Here is a 21023-nt window from a genome sequence, read left to right on the forward strand (position 1 = left end):
ACGTTCTCTCTAAACGAAAGAGGACTGGTCCTTTCACTCGCTCCTCATATGGAAATCTCTCCAGCCTCTGATCACTTGTCACCTGTCTCTGAACTCCACTATTGCAGCTAGGTCCTTTTGGAGCTGGGGTGACCGATACCGGACACATTGTTCCAGGTGAGGGTGAACCACTGATCTATATAAAAGCATTAGAAGATTTTCAGAGTTATTTACACTCCCATTCCATGTGCCTCTTAACACAGTCTGCCAGACCCTCCAGTGACGTGTGTCCGTTCACACTAGGGCTCACCGGCAGTGTTTGTCGGTTCACACCAGACTCTCCAGTGGTGTGTGTTGGCTCACACCAGTCCCACCGGCAGCGTGTATCCATTCACACCAGACTCTCCAGTGGTGTGGGTCGGTTCATCCCAGCCAATGATCCGGGTTCTTGTTTGCTTTTCCGCCTTGTCACTGCACTTTGAGCACATGCCTCTTTCCTGAGGGCTCGCAGTTCATTTCAAACCCTAAGGATGGACATCAGTAGGTCGGAGTATTCCTTCCAATTTGCTTTACCTTGCAATTGACAACACTGAATTTCATCTGCCCTCGTGTTGCTGGTTCACCCCAGTTGCTTGGCTCCTTCTGAATTTCCTTCCCTTCTTTTCGAGTCTAGATAACTGTGTGTCATCTGCAGATGTTCCCACCTCCCTGCTCACGCCCTCTTCCAGGCCTGATATGTTGGGGCACAATATTTGTGATGCTGAAAATGGGCTTTGTCACAGTTCCTCCCAGGCAGCCTGCAGGGCGAGCCTGTGCTTTTGTTCAATCCTCCTCCCCTATTTCCCCTTCTGCATCTGAGCTCCTGTCACAAACACCATGCTCCCCTGGCCCTGGCTGGGCATTTGCAGCTCAGAAGTTACACGTGGGACTGAAGGGCATTGGGAGAACGGTTGTGGTGGGACTATGCACTCACCATGGGCATGCACCAGCAGTCGCTGGGGTTGGGAACCAGACCTGGAATAGGGTAAGTTTCAGGTCAGGATTGAGCTGCATTGGCAAAAGCTATGTGAGGGGAGCTGGGACTGGGAGGCACTGGCAGATCTGAGGGTTGTGGGGAGCCAGGACTGGACTAGCAGGGGGATCCCAGCTGGGACTGGGAGGCACGGGCAGAGCTAAGCTTACACAGGAGCCGCCCACACTAGATTCTTGCAGGTACAACCAACCGCTCATTTTTCTGAGCACTGAAACCCAGGCTCCCCTGACCCCTGATGAGGCGCAGGTTGCATTTATCTGACCAGCGAGAATGCAGTACTTGTGTTAGCTTTATTTCTTGTCTCAGGCTGCTGCTGCTATTAGCGTATTAAGTCAGTAGCAACGCGCAGTGCAGGAAACTGCTCACTAACATATCAGCATCTTCTGAGAGAGCAGAGCGAGGGGGTCTACGCAAGTGACAATTCAGTCTCTCAAACTCCTACCGTCCCTGGTGCGCCCCCCCGTCCGGCCGCCTCCTACCTGGCCCCAAACAAACCCTGGCTTTTCACAAATAGCCTGGGGCAGCCACTCTCTGCGGCTCTGGGGATTTGAACTCTGGGGATTTGAACCCTGCACAAGGGTCTGTTTGATGGCAAAATAGGATCTAAGGCCAAAGGTCCTGGACCAAGATCTTCATAGGTGACGAATGAGATGGGGGCAAGGCCCCATTCCTGGGTGCCCGTCTGGCGATGCCTTACAGGGTTCTGGTTTTAAGAAAATGCTGGGCACCCGCCTCTGAAAATCAAGCCCCCAAAACCTGAGCCACCCAGAATCGCTGAACATGTTGGCACACAGCTGAGCGACTGACTCCAGGGCGCAGCACCACTGCCGCTGCTGCCTTGCATGGCCACTTCCGCACCACTCTCTCCTCAGCGCTTTGGGAATCTCGTGGAGCCTCTAAAGGGAGAGTGTTGTCTAGTGGTTAGGGCACAGGACTGGGTGCTAGGATAGCCAAGGTCTGTGCTGTCTCTGCCACTGCCTTGCTGGCTGACCTTGGGCAAGTCACAACTCTCTCGGTGCCTCAGTTGGCCCAGCTGCACGCAGGGGATAATAATCCACCCCTCTCGCCCTGGGGAACTGCAGGCTGCATGGCTTAGTGTTTGTAACGTGCAGTCAGAGCCTGCAAGGGGAGGCGCTAGAGGAGTGGCAGATTCATGGCGTTCTATTCCCTGGTCACTAAATACTCCTGGGAGGAAACGTTGAGAGAAGCGGCTGTTAGATCTTTGCTCCTAAACCAGCCAATACACACAGGAAATGGGGCGCAGGGATCCTAGCAGCCGGGGTGCAGCCCCGCCTGTTAACTGTAGCTAGACACAGCAGCCCCGAGGCAGGGGCGGGCAGGCCCAGTCTAAGCACTGGAGAGGTCATTCTGACCTGTTCCTGGATGAGTGCTGGCCGTCCTGCCCTGCGGGATGGCTGACTCACATCAGCTTAGCTGGAAATCGTGTGTGTGTAGCCGAGGCCCGCAGTGTCAGGGCGTGTGGAGCAGGCGGCCTTTCCAGCCCAGGCTGCCTTTGAGGCACGGGTGCGCTGACTGGCAAGGCTTTGCCATGCAGTCCCAGCTGGTCAGGTTCCTCTGGGACACAGAATATGGGAATTCTGGGCCTGAAGCAGCTCTGAAGCTCAGGCCTTCCCTCTCCCTCTGCTCAGCCCCGCAGGAGGCTGCAGGACGGCAGGTGAAGGGCACAGTGCTAGCACGTGGCTCACAGGCAGAGCCCTGACACGCCTGGCGGCCGAGGGGGGCTGGAGTGACACTGCGCCGGCGTGCCCAGCAGGGCCCAGCCCCCAGAGCTCTCACACTGACAGTGGAGCCCCCTCCTCCTTCAACGCAGCCGTGGTCCTGAACACACGGTCAGGCCCCGGACAGGCTGGCCCTCCACTGCACCCTTCTCTGCCCTTCCGTCCTTTCTCTCCACCCTCTCCATTTTCACTTGCATTAGAAACTTCCAGCTGGGGGAAGAAGCACCTGGCTGGTGTCTGATCAGCTGCCTTGCTGGCTCTACAACCATAGTAACAAGCATCCCTACACTGTGTTCACCCACTGCTGCAATGCAGCCACCTCTGGGGCAGAAGGCGGAAGCTGTTTACCGGCACCCACAACTGTCCAACAGTCCAGGACAAGCAGAGGTGAACAGTTGCTCTCCAGTGGAGGATTGTTTGACATTAAGCCAGATTCTGCCACCCTCCTGAGCCCAAGCAGTAGCTCACCGAGCAGTATCCCACTTCTGCCACCAGCACTGCCCCAGGCGTAAGCGTGTCAGAGCAACCCCGAGAACAGCACATGAGAGACATGGGGACACATCTGGCCGTTAACAAACCCTTCGCGGCGGGAGGGGCCAGGGACTCCCACAGACTGAGCCAGCTTTAATGCAGGCCACCAGCAACTCTCTCCAGGCACCTCCCGACCATGGCTCTCCTTGACAGCGAAAGCCTGACCCAGCCATGCGTGCCCCCAGGCTGCCCGCAGGCACTGAGCTGGGCACAGAGCTAGCTCACTGGCTGTCTGGCCAGGGTAGCGCCGGCTCTGCCATGCTGCTCCGCGGGGTAGTGACACTCCATTGCCGCTAGTGCTGCCAAACAGGGGAACCCCTGCGCATGGAGCCCTGCTCATGCCTCTCGCAGCCTGCTGGCCCGGCCAGGCCGGGGGCTGTGAACTGGCCTTGATTGAGCCACAAAGCTGCCAGGAGACTGCGGGCCTGCGCCCCTCCCTGCCATCATTAGTCCGATTCCCTCTGTGCACACTGAGCAGGGCTTTGACAGCAGCGGGAATCTCTTCCCTGCAAGACTCTGTCCTTCCCGCCCCTCCATCCTCTCGGCTAAACCTGCCTGGTGCTCGGTCACCCGGAACCATTGGTCCCTAGCCCTCAGCCAGCCCCACCCTGCTTGTGCTCTGGGCTCCTGCCTCCATTTCCAGATCTGCTCTCCTCCTACCCTACTTTGGCACAGCCGGAGCGACTGGGTGGGCCAGGGCGTTTGGTGCAGCACGGCTGCCTGGTGCCTTTTCCTCCCCCCCCGGCCGCCAGTGTCTTGGGGGGCAAGTCCTGCTGCTCAGAGCTGTATCGCAGGGCTCCAGGGAGCAGAATCCTGCTCCTTCGGGCCCAAACCCATCACATCTCCCGCCACAGAGGCTTTTCTGCCTGATCTCCAGGCCGGTGGAGAGTGCGTGAAGGAGATCTGCTCTCCACAGCATCACCCCCCCGGCAAACCCACGTGGGCATTACCCTGGCCAAACTCGCACTCAGGGCCTCTCACACCAGCAGCGGACCGGGCCTTCGGCCATCCTGGGGTGGCTGAGATCTGGGGCAGGTGGTTGGGTACAGCCAGATCCCACCCCTCGAGTCCAGGAAGCCGTGGAAACACTGCAGCCTCCAGGCCATGGATTTCACCCTCTCTGTGGGTCTGAGCTGGCCTGCCAATGCTTTGCCTACCCCCCGCCACCCCCGCACAGGCAGCCTCTTGCCAAGGCCCCTTGGGAGCAGGGCGGGCGGGTGCAGTGGGTCCCAGCGTAGCCCTGTCTTTAGGTGACCTCTGGCACCCCCAGCAGGGCCTAGCCCCCGTCCCCCTGGCCAGGCTCTGCAGCAGGGTGAATAGCAGCTCAGCAGCAGCTCCCACAGATGCGTGGGCCAAGGCAGGCCGGGAGAGCGGGTGGGGGAGTGGGAAGGACGGACGTGCTACGGCCGGCACCGGGGCAGCCCGCCGCCGTTCTAAGGGGCACTGGTTCCGCGAGCTCCTCCGGCTAGAATCGTTAACCCCTGGCCGGCAAGTGAGACACGCTCCCTCCGCGTGGCGGCTGAGCTGCGGGTCCCTCGCCGCCGGGGCAAAGGGAGCAGCCGGGCCTGCTGGTTCCAGGTCGGAGGGGCCGAGTGTCCGGTGGGATCTACGCTGCTAGTGAACTACAGCTTCACGCTTGCCTCTGCCGCTAGTGCCGCCCCGCGAGCTCCGCCGCGTTAGTCCTTGTGCTCCAGGGTGGATTCCTTGATCACCTGCGGGCGGGCAGAGGGCGAGTGTTACCATCATGGCCGGGATCTCCTTGGCTCAGGGCCGGCCCAGAGACCCACACCCCCCTGGGGAGGCCAGGAGGCAAGTCTGGGACTTGTCCTAGGTGGAGCCAGGGCTGGCACATGGCTGGGGTTAGCACATGCATCCCCTATTCAGGAGCTGCCAGGGTGCAGGTTGCAGCACTAGCCCTCTGGGCTCCCTGAACCCGTGCCCACCACTGCCGTGGCATCCATGGGGCCAGTGGCCGTGGAGAAGTGCCAAGCTGGCGGAGTGGCCCCAGCACTGGGGAAATCTGCCAGTGGGATCCTTCCACCAGCCTCGTGGTCCCTATGTACCCGCCACGCCACAGAGCAAGGGTGAGTCTGGCCGGGGGGGCTGGCACTTCCTCCTGTCCTGCAGCGGAGATCACTGAGTGTCTGTGAACCAGACTGCAGGGCGGGGGGCCGGGGGGCCTGCTGGGCTGGGCAGGTATCTGGCAAACTGGAACCAGCCAGCGTCCAAGGGGCAGGCTGGACTCGTAACCAGAGACAGAATTCACACCTGCAAGGGCAGCCCCGGGTGTTCTCCTCTGCCCCTACGTCTCACGGGGCGGCCCCGCAGAGAGGCAGCACGTCTCCCTCTTGGAGCAGAGGAGTCAGGACTCCTGGGTTCTCTCCTGCGCTGTCGCTGGAGGCTGGCGCGCCAGTTCAGCTGTGCGCCCATAGGGATTATGCTAGTGACCCAGCTCCCAGGGAGAGGGGTGAGGCTCAGTCCGTCCCGGTTAGCAAAGTGCTTAGAGACCCCAGGACGGCAGGGGTCCAGGAAGAGTGTTACCGTTCCCACAGCAGCTACCCGCACCTGCTGGCCCGGCTGCTTGGAGTCTCAGCTCCTCGGTCTGCAAGGCACTGAGAGGAGGCAGCATCTGGGCAGCTCACCCCCGAGGCTGGGTCACTAACATGCCCCACAGCCGCTTCGTCCCTCCAGCCCGGGCCACAGGAAGGGGCCATGGCCCAGCCTGGCGGCCCCTAGAGCCACCACTCAAGGTACCTGCCATCAGTGGGGCCAGCCACATGCCGGCCAGTGAGCACAGAGCAGGAGGATTTCAAGCAGCCAGCGCTGCTGTGCTCTGCCCAGCAGAGGGGACTGTGCGGCCGCCTTTGTGCTGTAATGGCAGCTAAGGAGCCTTCCCAGGGGCAGGGGGAGAGTAGTTAACCAGACCTCCATTAGCGGGATGCTGGGAACCACCCCTGTTCCCGTGCCAGGGGGAGTGAGCGACAGATGGCTGCACAAATAGCCCCTGACAGCTCTGCCTGTGCACCTCCACGTCAACTGGCCAGGCCAGGGGGCCACACACCTGCCACGCAGTCTCCGTGCCCCACTGCCCCATAGCCTGTCTGCGTGCTGGGGCATTATCCCTTGCCGGGTTCCCCTGGGAGATCAAAATGCCCGTACAGGCTGCGCAGAACTTTGCCTGACCTGATAACCCCCCAAAGCCTGTCTTTTCAGAGTCTATGGGATCAGCCCGTGTTCCCGGGGTGCAGTCTGAGTACATCAGGAGCAACAGTCCCGGCCCCAAGAGCTTACAGTCTAGCTAAGAGAGATGAGGTGAGGGAGGGGGATCTTTTACTGGACCAGCTTCTGTTGGGGGCAGGGACAAGCTTTCAAGCTACACAGAGCTCTTCTTCAGGGGGGGAGGAAGCGGAGTGTCTGCACTGAGCAGATTGGGGCAGATTGCTAAGCAGATGGGTACTGCCCGTTGGAGGCAGTCACTGCAATGAAGTGGGCAGTTGGGGGGTAGATTATTCTGCATGAAGGGTTTGAAGAGGGTGTGATGCTGGCGGAGCAGGTGCGTAGCTCTGGCTCACCTGTGGTTGTAACAGAGATCAGAGCTATAAGAATGGGCTTCGTGTTTAGGGTTTATGGATTGTTTGTAGGATGCTGCATGTGTTAATCCTATTTATCCGGGCTGGGTCCCAGGGTATAGAGTTATACTGGAATGAGAAAAGCAGCATGAAGGAAGGTGAAGTGCGCCTCCTGCACACAAGGTGGCCCATTGAATGCAGATGAGGCATTGTGTAGGATCAAAGGGCCCAGACCGTGTTGGTTGCATTCCTCACTCCCCCAGGAAGGGGAGCTCTGCGCATGAACTCATCCCATCAGCTGGGAATCTGGGTGAAGGGGATAAAAAATCCCTGACAAGGAGAAACTGGGTCTCTTTATGGAGGGGCAAAGATTCCTCAGCATAAGCCAGAGATCCCCATGCTGCTTGGCATGGGTCAGCCCTAAAGGACGGAGAGAGCTGCTGATTGTAGGCGCTTATATTAAATCTAAGACTGGAACTTGCGTGTTTGTGTTTTGTATTACCTTTGTACATTAGCACTGCCGCAGATGGAGGGAAGTGATTATTCCCCTCTGTTCAGCACGGGTGAGGTCACATTTGGAGTATTGTGTCCAGTTTTGGGCCCCCCACTACAAAAAGGATGTGGACAGTCTAGTTTGGAGAGTCCAGCGGAGGGCAACAAAAATGATTAGGGGCTGGAGCACAGGACTTATGAGGAGAGGCTGAGGGAACTAGGCTTGTTTAGTCTGCAGAAGAGAAGAGTGAGGGGGGATTTGATAGCAGCCTTTAACTACCTGAAAGGGGGTTCCAGGGAGGATGGAGCTAGGCTGTTCTCAGTGGTGGCAGATGACAGAACAAGGAGCAATGGTCTCAAGTTGCAGTGGGGGAAGGTCTAGGTTGGATATTAGGAAAAACTTTTTCCCTAGGCGGGTGGTGAAGCACTGGAATGGGTTACCTAGGGAGGTGGTGGAATCTCCATCTTTAGAGGTTTTTAAGGTGCAGCTTGACAAAGCCCTGGCTGGGATGATTTAGTTGGGGTTGGTCCTGCTTTGAGCAGGGGTTGGACTAGATACCTCCTGAGGTCCCTTCCAACCCTCATCTTCTAGGATTCTATGAAATAACTCTCATTTCTTTTCTTAAAGTTAATAAATCTTTAGTTCGTTCGTTACCGGATTGGCTACAGGCGTTGTCTTGGGTTTGAGATCTGAGTACAATTGACCTGGCGTAAGTGACTGGGAGTAACCTGAATATTGTTTGAACTTCGAAGAGAGAGTTCAAGAAGGCATGAAACCGTTAAGAGGTGCCTGTGGACGGTGTGAGGCCAGTAGCAGGCCCCACCGCACCGGGACCGGGTCTTCTCGGAGTCGGGTTGCTTGGGAATGCAGCCCAAAGCGGGTGGTAAACTCCATCTAAGGCTAAATACTGGCATGGGACTGAATATTGTTGTGATTTCTGGTGTAAAGTGACCATCGACCACATAGTGCAGCTTGCCTGGGTGACAGATAGACTGGCGTGCCCAAGGGGACAGTCTGTGACTCCAGGGTAAGGCTGTTACAGCGCTTTTGGAGTTCACACGTGTTACTGGATTGGAGAAATCTAACTGTAGAACGTACCGCCAGTTTGGGGTGTCTGCCTTGCTTTGTGACGGTGGGCCCTGAGGCCGGCACTCATGGTCATGACAGTGTGACAGTGGGAAGTTAAAGGGCTCAGGCAGTGTGATGTGTTATGAATTGTTGTGATGAGCCACACAACCCGGGTCCCTGTTAAGTCCAGGGTTTTTGGTGACTAGCAGAGTTATGAATTTAAGTTCCCAGGCTCGTCAATTTGTAACACACCACACGCCCCTTAACTGCCCATTTTAAACCCTCTATGCACAACATCTAACCTACAACTGCCTGCGTCATTTCAAGGGAGCACTGCCAACATGCCTCACCCCTTCTGCTTCACAATCTGTCCCCACGTGTTTGTCTGTGACACACTGGTCACCTTCCCCAGAGCTGAAGAAGAACTCTGTGTAGCTTGAAAGTTTGTCCCGTCCCCCAACAGAAGTTGGTCCAATAAAAGATATTCCCTCTCCCACCTTGGCTCTCTCATATCCTGGGACCGACCTGGCCATACCAACACTGCAAACACCCTAAGTAGCCAGGACCGAGGAAGGGTGGGAGAAAGGAAGGATCATTCACCCCATATTACAGATGGGAACCTGAGGCCCAGATTAATTAAAAGCCTTGCCCAACATCACACAGTCTGTGGCAAAGGTCGGACTGGAGCCGAGATCTCTAGAGCCCCACGTGGGGCCATAATCGCACTGTGGAGCTGGTTGGAAACCAGAATTTCTGTTCAGCTGGAAATTCTGGCATTTCAGAAAATGATTAGTTCAGAATCAGAACAAAAAGCCAAAATTCCCTGTATCACCCGAATTAAAAAAAAATGGCATTTTGGGATCATCCAATCATGGCATTTCAATAATGTTAAAATGTGTCCTTTTGACACGGTAAAAAATGTGTCGTTCTCACTCTGTCCTTCTGATGAATTTTGTTTAGACTTCGATATTACATTAAAATATTAGATATAATATTGAATAGTTAACGTAATATATACGTGATATATACGTGATATGAAATCAGTGTTTTAATATCATAGAAAAGTCAACATGAAATGCCTTGAAACACTCACAGCGAAATGAAATGGCTTTACCATATCGAAACGTTTCAGCGTTATCGAAATGAAATATTATCGCTCTCGTCAAAACGAAACGAGAAAGTCAGAACATTAATTTCAACTTTCTTCTGTCAAAATGACATTGGAATTGACATTGATTTCGCTGAAACTGCATAGCCCGGCAGAAAGTGTTCCCTTGAATTGTTTTGATGGGCTCCCCCCACAGCACTGCTTCCTTCCCCAGTGCCTTGCCTGCCATACGCCCCAGCCTCGGTGGACATCCCTCTAGACACACACAAGGGGGGTTGCTAGTCACACACAAGCAGGTGACTAGTGATGAGATCCACCAACAGAACAAAAGCCACTGCTTCTCTGCAGGAAATCCTTGGCCCTGCTGGGCATGACAGCTGTACATTTCAGCAAGCGAGATGCATGCCCATCACCCTCCATGACCTGTACCATTCAAGGCCCAGACAACAGGGAAATGGGATCAGGTGGTCTCCAGCAGGAAGGAGAGGGGAAGGATGATGGGGCAGGGGCAGGGGAGGCCATCTCCTACCTCTGCATCTCTGGTCTCCACAGTTTTTACCACGATGCCCCTCTTCAGGTGAGCCTCAGACACTGAGCGGGTATCCAGGCTGGTCTCTGGTGGAAGAGCAAATTCAGTCACCATCTCCACTCAGAGGAAGCCCCGCCAAGCAGAACAAGGCCAAGTGAAGCATTTAGGGCCACACAGGCTCACCAGTCCGGCTGTCTTTGGGCCCAAACAGAGATTCCCTGCACAGGGGACAGTGGTGGCCCATACAGCCAGTGGACCCCATGGAAGTTCACACAGTACCATGGCGCTATCTATCCCCTGCATGCTGTTGGATGGGCTGCCCCTGACGTGATGCCTTTGGTGGGCTGGGTGCTGTGATGCACCGCGCCCTTGCCCCCTCTCTGCAGAGGGGTGGGAGAGTCACTGCGGTCCTGGCCTGCCTGACTTCCTGCTTGGAAAGTTTCATGGTCCTGAGGGGCACAGCTGCTCTGAATCTCCACCATCTCCTGCCCCAGAACCCCCCAAAGCTCTGGATTCCCTGTGCTGTCCCCTCACCCCCAGTTTAGGGTTCCCCTGCACTGCAGAGCAGCCTGCATTCAGAGAGGTGATGTGACTTCAGGGAATTTCAGGGTCCCCATGTTACCGTGCTGGGTCCCAAAGGAGGGGTGACCCCCTCTTCCCTTCACCCGCACCACATGGAGTCTGGCCCTGCTGGAGGCAGGGAATGTCGACATGCCGGACTGGCTGTACCAGATCAGACCAGTGGGGCACTCGGCCTGGGACCCCGCCTCCCACTGGCGCCGGTGACAACACTACTCAGCGTGATGTGCCGAGGCAGGCTGGCACAGAGGGGAGGGTCGCCAAGGTCACGCAGCAGTTTAGTGGCAGGAAAGCCAGGTCTCCTGGCTCCCTGTCCATTATCATAGAATCATAGAATATTAGAGTTGGAAGGGACCTCAGGAGGTCATCTAGTCCAACCCCCTGCTCAAAGCAGGACTAACCTCAGCTATATCATCCCAGCCAGGGCTTTGTCAAGACGCAGCTTAAAAACCTCCAAGGATGGAGATTCCACCACCTCCCTAGGTAACCCATTCCAGTGCTTCACCACCCTCCTAGTAAAAAACTTTTTCTTAATGTCCAACCTAGACCTCCCGCCCTGCAACTTGAGACCGTTGCTCCTTGTTCTGTCATCTGCCACCACTGAGAACAGCCTAGCCCCATCCTCCCTGGAACCCCCTTTCAGGTAGTTGAAGGCCACTATCAAATCTCCCCTCACTCTTCTCTTTTGCAGACTAAACAAGCCCAGTTCCCTCAGCCTCTCCTCATAAGTCCTGTGCTCCAGCCCCCTAATCATTTTTGTTGCCCTCCGCTGGACTCTCTCCAACTTGTCCACATCCTTTTTGTATTGGGGGGCCCAAAACTGGACACAATATTCTAAATGCGGCCTCACCAATGCTGAATAGAGGGGAATAATCACTTCCCGCGACCTGCTGGCAATGCCCCTCCTAATGCAGCCCAATATGCTATTGAACAGTGCATTGAACATGCATTGAACAGTGCTGCCCTTGATGCATCAGAGGAAGATGGGGAAAAGCCCACAATGCATCTGGCCAATTGCACAACGCTGTGCACAAGGAGACTGCCCCACAATGATCAGCTTATGCTCTGGAGCATGAGATTCGATGGGCCCCATCTTAGCGCCTCTAGGTGCAAACGCTGTTAGTGGCCATCACGTTACCCAGCCCTTCCTCCGGTCCTGGCCCCGTGTCAGAGCCCGTGTGTGCCAGCGGCAGTGCCGTGGCAGAGTGATTCCACACCCCAATGGGAAGGCGCTACCTGGCCACAGCCACCCATCCCTCCCTCCTCCCTTGGGGGCGCGCGGCATCCTGACCTCGGATCTGCAGGTTGGAGAAGGTCTGCACGGGGATGGTGATCCTGCAGAGACAATGGAAATGGGGAAGCACAGGTTTGAGACGGGCCCCACAAGAGGCACTTCCACAGCAAGGCGGCCTGTGACTTCCCGAGAGAAGGGAGCTCTCGAAGAGCAGGGTGACAAGAGTCCCCGTCCCACCACGTACCTAACCCAGCCATGCACCCCCAGCGCCTGCCTGTCCAGACCCTTCTGCTCTCACTGACGCTGTTGAGGTCAATGGGGACAACTGAGAGCCATTCGCTTCCAACAGCGAATGGGGGAGATGGGGCCAGGCTGCCAGGCTGGGATCCGGTCCTAGCTTTCCTCCAGTCATGAGGAGAGTTCCATCCATGGTTTTGGTTTAGGCCCTTCTCTAAGTGACAGAGCATTAGATCCATTCCAGCAAGCTGTGGCCTGGAGCGTCTGGTAGCTGATGGACAAGGACGTAGCACTGCAGCTATGGCTGGGTTGGCAGCCCAGGGACTGGCGTCCTCTGGGTATCCATGGACAGGTTCAACGTCCCCTGAAAGAACGAATGAACGAACTCCCCTTCCTCGTCCGGCCAGTGTGTCTCACCCTTTCCCTGCAGGGGTCACATGGATGGGGGCAGTGGCGCCTGGGGATAGCCTCTAAAGCGCCTTGGACTCCGGGAGATGGTGATTCGCACAGCGGCCCCCCAGGGGAGCACATCCCTCCATCCAGCTGCAGGACTCACCTGCTCTCCTCCCCCTCCAGGAGCTTGCGGTAGGTGGCGATCTCAATGTCCAAGGCCAGCTTGACGTTGAGCAGCTCCTGGTATTCCTGGAGGTGCCGAGCCATCTCCTCCTTGAGGTTGCGGATGTCTTCCTCCAGCCGGACAACCGTGTCCTGGTAGCTGGCTGTCTCGATGGCATAGCGGTCCTCCATCTCCCGCAGCTGCCGCTCCAGGGATTCATTCTGGGGGGGAGGGTTATTACTCTGGATTCACCCTGCCTTCCGCTGTCTGACCCAGGGATCCTGGGCACAGGGGGTGATACGACACCAGCAGACCAGGGTCACGTCACCCGAACAGGGCTCATCAGCCTCCAGGGCTGATACTGACAGCCCAGTGTGGGTCACCCCACGAGTCCAGTCCCCACCCCCTGCCTGTACCACTCATTCGCTTCCACTGGTCTCCTTCCCCCCTGCCCCACGGGAGCAGACCCCAGGCCCAGCCCAGTGAGCCGTCTCTGCCCCACAGGGACAGACTCCCCTCCCAGCTCGTTTGGCAGCCTTCCTCTTCACACATCACAGGTGCACAAGGGAGCGCAGCTTTGTTTGGTGTCTGCCGAGACCTTAGCTCCCAGCATGGCTTGCTGGGGTCTGAGCGAGGTTTATCTGACAAGGTTAATTGTAGCCTGAAGGGAAAGGAGAGCCCAGAGCAGGGCTCAGTGACAGGTGTGAGAGTCATTGGGAGGCCTGTGTTAACGAAGGGCAGCAATGGGAAAGCCACCCAGGAGCCCCCAGCACCCTCACCTCCCCCTGCCCCCGGCATCATCACCTACCAATCCCCGCAGGGACTCCAGGTCGCAGGTGAGCATCTGGAGCTGCCGCCGGTACTCATTGGCTTCTTGCTTGGCCAAGCGCAGGGCTTCGATGTTCCGTGCCGCAGCATCCGTCAGGTCTGCAAACTGGGGAGAGGTGTCAGTGCTCGTGGCCTGGCGAGCTAGAGACGGCCCTGGCTGGGGAGAGCGCTCAGCCGGGCGCTTGGCACCCAGAGGAACAAGAAACTGGGAGCGAGCCGGGAAAGATGACGATGGCCACACAGTTGTTTGAACAACGTACTCTGGGGGCTGGAGAGGGGCCTGGCTGCTGGGACTCCTGGGTTCCAGTCCCAGCACGGCCAAGGAAATGTGGTCTAGTGGTTAGAGCTGAGGAGTCAGGACTCCAGCGGCCTAGTCCCATCTGCCACTAACTGACTGTGTGACCTTAGGAAAGTCTCATACCTTCTGTGTCTCGTCTTCCCCCATGCATAAAAGCGGGAGACTAATTCCCACCTCGCTCCTAGGAAGTTGGGGGCACAATTAGCGACGAGCTCTGAGATCCTGGTAGGAAAGGTGCTAGCCGAAGACAAATGTGGAAGTATGATTATTATTCCTGCTGCTTTCATGAAGTCAGGGGACTCACCGAGGGGAATCTCTCATGGACCAGCCCTTCCAACCTGCCTGGTAACTCCCCTGGGTAGCAGCATATGGCACATGGGGCATCGTCCTGGAGACATCCACCGTCCAATGCCGGCCAGACCAGCATGGGCTGCTGGTCACAGAGGGGGGATGAGACAGGCACTGCATGCACCAGCAGCCCCTGGGATCGGCTGGCATGTGCCCCTGGTAACGTTACCTTCGACTTGTACCACTCCTCGGTCTCGTGCATGTTGTTGGAGGCCATGGACTCATACTGAATGCGGATCTCCCGCAGCGCAGCCGTCAGGTCCGGCTTCGACACGTCCATCTCAATGTGGACCTGCTGTTGCGCCAGCTGCTCCTGCAGCTCTCTCAGCTCCTGCAAAGACGCAAGCAAGGAGGGTCGGAGGCGAGGGGGCAGGGCTGTGCCGTGCTGGTGCAGCTGGGAGGCAGGCTGTGGAGCCCCCCCCAGGCACCAGGCTGAACGTGCCACGGCGGCCGCTCCTGATCTCTGCGTGGGAACTGGTGCCAGCCACATCCCGCCTGCAGCGCCTACTGCTGCCCACTCTGTGGTATGACATGACATGCTATGGCTGCTGCAGAAGACACCCACCCTCCGCCGGGAGTCCGGACATGCTGGCAGAGGTTACCCAGCAGTGCCTGGACCTCAGGGGAGGAAGACACATAACGCACCCCCCAAAACACAGCCAGGAAGGGGTGTAGCCGACAGGCTGGCAGAAGAAGGTGTAGGTCCTCCTCATGTGACGGGGGGGTGTAAATTACACCAGCTGAGACCTCCTGACACCCCCTCGCAACAGGCCAGTCGGGTGGGGGCCCAGCCTGCAGGTGGCACAAGGGAGCCCCAGGGACGGCATGGGGGAGAGGGAAGCCCCCCGAAGGAGAGCCCTGCCTCCCCAGATAGCTGGGCCCATCGGCAGCGCATGGCAAGGCAAGGACAGAGGGGCTCTTGGCCACCCCATCCCCACCCAGACACCCAGGGGCTAGCGAGGGTGGGTCACTCCCGATACCTCCTCATGGACTTTCCTCAGGAAGTTGATCTCCTCCTGCAGGGACTCGACTTTCCGCTCCAGGTCCAAGCGCACTAACGCCGCGTTGTCAACATCCTGCCATGCGGGAGAGAGCAGGGGGAGGTGACGTGCCAGCTCCTGCCAGGATCACACGCCACGTGCCGCGCCGTGTGCCAGGGGGGAACTGCCCGGCCTGGCACCAGATCCAGCCCAGGGGATGGGGCCGAGCAACAGGGGCTGGGGCGAGCTGTTAGCGGTGCCAGCAACCTGCCTCCTGGGGCCGTGTTGAGCTGCTGAGTCAGGGAGCAAAGTTAGCTCGAAATCCACGGCTCTGCGTCTTCGCTGCCGTGAAACCGCAGCCCCGGCGGTTAGACACCCTCTGCTAACGTCCTGCCCCGACTTCTTCCTGGCCACTTCATCCCATTTGGGAGGGGGGCTAGGAGTGTTGTGTTTATGGGGGTCATGGCTGTGTACAGGAGTTGTGTCTGTGTCAGGGGGATTTGGGGGTGTCTGTGGTTGTGTCCGTGTGAGGGGGATTTGGGGGTGTCTGTGGTTGTGTCCATGTGAGGGGTATTTGGGGGTGTCTGTGGTTGTGTCTGTGTCAGGGGGATTTGGGGGGTGTCTGTGGTTGTGTCTGTGTGAGGGGGTTTGGGGGTGTCTGTGGTTGTGTCTGTGTGAGGGGGGTTTGAGGGTGTCTGTGGTTGTGTCCGTGTGAGGGGGGTTTGGGGGTGTCTGTGGTTGTGTCCGGGAGGGGGTTTGGGGTGTCTGTGGTTGTGTCCAGGGGGGTTTGGGGGTGTCTGTGGTTGTGTCCGTGTGAGGGGGGTTTGGGGGTGTCTGTGGTTGTAGAGATTTCGGGGTGTCTGTGGTTGTGTTGGGGAATTTCTGGCCAGGCCAGTTGCCTGTTAGGAACAGGGAGCTCAGCAGGTGAACACCCTCATGGCCATGGGGCCTGCCTGTCCCCTCGAGTCCCACCCCGGCCCTGTTCCAACTGCCACAGCGGCCTGGGCTTGGCAGGCAGGGCTCGTGGGGTTAGCGCTCTGGTTTCCCGCCTGAGGACCTGATCCTGCAAAGCGCTGAGGGCCCCATCTCCCAGGACAGGCCCTGTCTGGGCGGAAGCAGCAGTCGCCTCACCTGTCTGTAGGAAGACAAATTGTTTTCAGCTTCGAGCCGTAGATTAATCTCGTCCTGTAACCTTAAACAAGAAGCAGACAGGCAGTCGGCACCGTTTTCATCTCATTATCGGCTTTTCGCAGTGAAATCCAAACAAACAAACCCGCAAGGTCAAAACGAGCAGGGAGCGGACGGACCCCTTCTAATTCCCTTTCACTGCTGCGCATCCAGGCGCACCATTCCCTCGCACAGACCCACACCCGGCCCAGCCCCGTGTCACACACACACACAGACACTCACGCCCAACCCATCCACACGCACCATCCCCCTCGCACAGACCCACACCCGACCCGCCCCGTGTCACACACACACACACAGACACTCACACCCAACCCATCCACACACACCATCCCCCTCGCACAGACCCACACCTGGCCCTGCCCTGTGTCACACACACACGCAAGCCGCTTGCACAGACACTCACACCCAACCCATCCGCGCGCACCATCCCCCTCACACAGACCCACACCTGACCCTGTCCTGTGTCACACACACACACACAGACACTCACGCCCAACCCATCCACACGCACCATCCCCCTCGCACAGACCCACACTTGTGTCACATACACACACAGACACTCACACCCAACCCATCCACACGCACCGTCCCCCTCGCACAGACCCACACCTGGCCCTGCCCCGTGTCACACACACACGCAGACACTCACGCAGACGCTCACGCTCTCCTCGCACAGACACACCCCATCAGCTTCCCAGCCCCCCAATCCCCACTGACACACCCCTCGCCCCCTGCCACAGCTGGTGCAGCACAGGCAGCGGCACGGCACACCTCCCTCATAGCTCCCTGCCAGCCGCCCTCCCCCTGCCCTGGGGTGGCCACCCTTATGGGGGAGGGGGAGGCAGGGGCCCTGAGGGGCAGGATCCATATGACCAGTCCCCGGAGCCTCTCGTCCCTAGTGCGAAGCAGGGGCCGAGCTCTGCTCGGCCCCAGGGCCCAGCCTGACGCTGGGTGGGGGGGGCAGCGGAGGAAGGCAGGACTGCAGCGAATGGCATTATCGAGGGGTCACAGCAGGCAGCCCCGGCAGCTGTTGTCCAAAGGTGTCACTGGGCCAAGGGACCAGGGACACTGGGTGCAGGTGGCCCTTGCAGCGCACAGAGATCGCTGCCCCATGCAGAGAAGGGCTCTGCCGAGATGGCCAGCCAGGAGGGAGTAGAAGAGAATGGTGGATCGTGAAGTGCGGGCAGTGTGCATGTTGCATTAGGTGGGATGGGTTGTGTTAAGTGGGTGGTGTGGGTTGTGTTAGGTGTGTTGTGCGAGTTGTGTTAGGTGGGTTGTGTTAGGTCGGTAGATGGGATGGTTGTGTGGGTTGTGTTAGGCGGGTTGTGTTAGGTGGGGTGGGTTGTGCGGGTTGTGTTAGATGGGTAGGTGGGGTGGTTGTGTGGGTTGTGTTAGGTGGTACAGGTTGTGTTAGGTTGGTAGGTGGGTGGTTGTGTGGGTTGTGTTAGGTGGGCAGGTTGTGTGAGTTGTGTTAGGTGGGTTGTGTTAGGTGGGTAGATGGGATGGTTGCGTGGGTTGTGTTATGTGGGTTGTGTTTCGTGGGATGTGTTGTGCAGGTTGTGTTAGGTGGGTAGGTGGGGTGGGTTGTGTTAGGTGGGGTGGGTTGTGCGGGTTGTGTTAGGTGGGGTGTGTTGTGCAGGTTGTGTTAGGTGGGTAGGTGGGGTGGGTTGTGTTAGGTGGGGGGTTGTGCGGGTTGTGTTAGGCGGGTGTGTTGTGCGGGTGTGTTGTGCGGGGTGTGCAGGATGGATTGTGTTGGATGCTGAGAACCCCCTTCCTGCGATGTCCCAGGGAAGGAGGCTGGTCCCTGCGGCAGCTCCCGTTGGAGCCGTGTCCGCGCCCCCGGGCTCTGCACCCCATGCGAAGGCTGGAGGGCCGGGTGCGGAGAGAGGCTGCAGTGCCGTGCCCTGGGGTGTTAACGTGCCCAGCCCGGCACCCCCAGGCTGGTGAGCCGCTAACAGGCAGGGCAGGGGGTTGGACCCTGGGTCCTGTCCCTTGTTCTGCAGCTGACTCGCTGCGTGACTTTGAGCCAGTCGCTCTGGGCCGCGCTCGCTGTCCCTGCCTCTGACCTGGGTGCGATTCACACACTGGCCGCGGTGCAGCGTTTGGGAGGCTGGATGTGCAGAGACCCTGGAGACAGCCAGAGGGCTTATTGCGAGTGTCCCAGGACTTGTTTCCTTTGATCCCTGCTCAGGGCATCCCCAAAGCTCTGATCTCATCGCCTGGCTGTGTCCCACTCTTCTGGGTAGCAAATTCTGCCACGCACGAGACCGTTTTGGGAAAGGAACGTTACTTGCCTTCCAATCTGCCTGGCTCTTGGATGACAGGAGGGATGTGTGTGTTTGCAGGTGTGAGGGGGCGGTTGTCCTGCTAGGGATGCCTCCCGCTGCCTTTCAATTGCTGGTTTTATCCCCTGCACCTGCCATTGTCCCAGCCCGCTCTTATTGTAACTATCGATTGTTTCATTACGCTGGAGGCCCGGCTTTCTCTCTGCTGTAGGGACAGGGAGCAAGAGACAGCTGACAGTCTGCAGAGGCAAGCCGAGGAGTGGCAGAAAGGAAGGTTCATTATCCTCACCTTGCAAATGGGGAGCTGAGGCCCAGAGCGATTCAGGGCCAGCTTTTAAACGGCTCCGAGCCAGATTTTCAAGTGCTCACAAACACAACTGGGCAGATTTTCTAAAGAACTGAACTCAGCACAAGTTGAACACTTTGAAAATCCAGCCTCCGCCGTGGGTGCTTGCCAAAGTCACACAGGGAACCTCCCGCTCCCCTCTCCCCCGGCCCCAGTGATAGAGCTGCGGGGGGGGGGATGCTTTCCCAGACCGGGAGAGTTTTACAGACAGCAATGTGTCTTCCCACCCTGAATCGGGATAAAATGTTGAAATCTGAACACTTTTCATGAGCCAATAAGCTGAGAAACATTTCCGATGGTGTCAGCTGAAAGGCGTCATTTTGATCATTCGTTTTTGTTTCAGTTTTGTCCTTTTTAACTTTTGAATCTTTTTCAGTATATGTTAAGTGCAGTTTTTAACCCCAAAGTCTTTTCTAACAGCAAAATGAAACTTTTCCCTTTGAAAATGTCAAAATGAGGCGTTTCAAAACTATTTTTCCAAAGCTTTTCGAATCAGGAGATTCATCCAAACTGACCCTTCCCTGGGAAGTTCTGGTTCAATGAATCAGCATTTTCTGATGAACAAAACTTTCACTGGAACACCCCTGGCCAGCTCCTGCCAGTGCCAATAACCCTGCATCCTTCTCTAGCACAGCCATAAACTAACCCTGCTATCTCCTGGGCTGCTAACCCCCCGACATGGAGAAGTAAACATCTCGCCCATAGACAGAGATGAGAACCCAGGAATTCTGACACCAAAACCCTTCTCTCAGCCACGAGACCACCCTCCTCTCTCAAAGTGCTCTGCCTGGGTCCCTAGGCACTGGGATCCCTGATGGGGCCAGAGAGAGGGCAGCACTGATCTCCCAGGCTGCAGAAGGGAGTCACAGCCTAGGGACCCAGGTGGAGCGCACGGGGCTGCAGGACGTGTGCGGTTTCCCTGCTGCAGCCAGGGGGACGGGAGCCCACTGAACTCCTTCCGTCTGGCTGCAGGGGGCGGTGGGATGGGGTTGATGGCACAGACCCATGACCCTTCAGGATTGTAAAAATGAGATCTGTGGTCCTCGAGCCAAAAGGTTTGGGAACCCCTGCTCTAGCCAGGCTCACATTACCCGCCAGCTGTGAGGTGCACAGAAAACGCTTGGAGTACGTTGAAACCCCAGCCAGGCAGCATCAGCGACGGCTTTGCTGTCCCGCACTCAGTGGGACTGTCTGTGTCATGCTCCTTGGCTAGGCGACCTGCCCTGTCTGTGTAGCACCGAAGGCTACTTGGCTGCTCGCCTACCCTGCGGCAGGCTAAGGAGGCTCCTTACTTTTGCCGGAGGTTGTTGACGTCGTCCAGCAGGTTGTCCCTCTCAATCTCCAGCCTGGCCTTGGAGTTGGACAGCTGGTCCACCTGCCGGCGCAGCTCCCGCAGCTCCTCCTGATAGATGTCGCCCAGCTTGGTGGGCTCCTTGTCTCGGATCTGGTTGAGCTCCGCCACCAGCACCTTGTTCTGCTGCTCCAGGAAGCGCACCTTCTCGATGTAGCTGGCGAAGCGGTCGTTCAGCTCCATCATCTCCACCTTCTCGTTGGTGCGCGTCTCCTTGAACTCGGCGTTGAGGGCGTCGGCCAGGGAGAAATCCGCCTGGTCCTGGGGGAACCTGGGGCTGGCACGGACGCTCAGGCTCGAGCTCTTCTTCTTGGTCATGGAGATTCTGGTGGTGGGGCCCGGGGACATGAGCCAGAAGAGGGGTGAGGATCTCAGGGGCTGGTGGACAGCGGTGGCTTGGGGGCCAAACCGCCGCCGATATGAGGATAGTCGCTGGCTCTCCATGGTCAGGCTTATCCTCCTGCCCCCTCCAGGCTGTGCCGAGTCCCGAGTGCAGACCTGCGCTGGAATTCACTCTGTGCTGCCTGGGGTTTATACAGAGGACCACCCCCCCCAGGGGTGTGTGTGAGAGGCAGGCAGGAGGAGCTGGGCACTGTGCGTCTGGTCCTAATGTCTGACATGTACCAAGCCAACCACGCAGGCCCTGGCACAGAAACAAAGAGGGACGGATCAAGCAGAAACCCGCAGCTATTGCCTTGGGCAGAGGAGAACGAATGCAAATGGACATGCGCCGTGGGAGAT

At 57.8% G+C, this 21023-nt stretch overlaps 1 protein-coding gene across 1 annotated transcript; it reads right to left on the reverse strand.

The window, feature by feature from the left end:
* Positions 1 to 1283: 1283 nt before the first annotated feature.
* Positions 1284 to 20804, reverse strand: GFAP (glial fibrillary acidic protein). The gene is made up of 9 exons (XM_067556234.1): positions 20224 to 20804; positions 16241 to 16301; positions 15110 to 15205; positions 14299 to 14460; positions 13464 to 13589; positions 12656 to 12876; positions 11920 to 11963; positions 10050 to 10135; positions 1284 to 4994 (listed from the first exon to the last, which is right to left on the reverse strand). Exons 1-9 carry the CDS (start codon positions 20724 to 20726, stop codon positions 4959 to 4961), a joined length of 1335 nt encoding a protein of 444 aa, XP_067412335.1. The 5' UTR covers positions 20727 to 20804; the 3' UTR covers positions 1284 to 4958.
* Positions 20805 to 21023: the final 219 nt, after the last annotated feature.

This window comes from Emydura macquarii, unplaced genomic scaffold (genome assembly GCF_026122565.2).
Source record: "Emydura macquarii macquarii isolate MOO-44397 ecotype Brisbane River unplaced genomic scaffold, CSIRO-AGI_Emac_v2 contig_1692, whole genome shotgun sequence".
Taxonomy (NCBI): domain Eukaryota; kingdom Metazoa; phylum Chordata; order Testudines; family Chelidae; genus Emydura; species Emydura macquarii.

Coding starts and splice junctions, on each gene's coding strand:
- GFAP (XM_067556234.1), bottom strand. CDS start 20,726: ATGGAGAGCCAGCGACTATCCTCATATCGGCGGCGGTTTGGCCCCCAA. Junction 15,206..16,240: donor ATTTGTCTTCCTACAGACAG/GTGAGGCGACTG, acceptor CCCGCATGGCAG/GATGTTGACAACGCGGCGTT. Junction 12,877..13,463: donor TGGAGTCCCTGCGGGGATTG/GTAGGTGATGAT, acceptor CCTCCCCCCCAG/AATGAATCCCTGGAGCGGCA.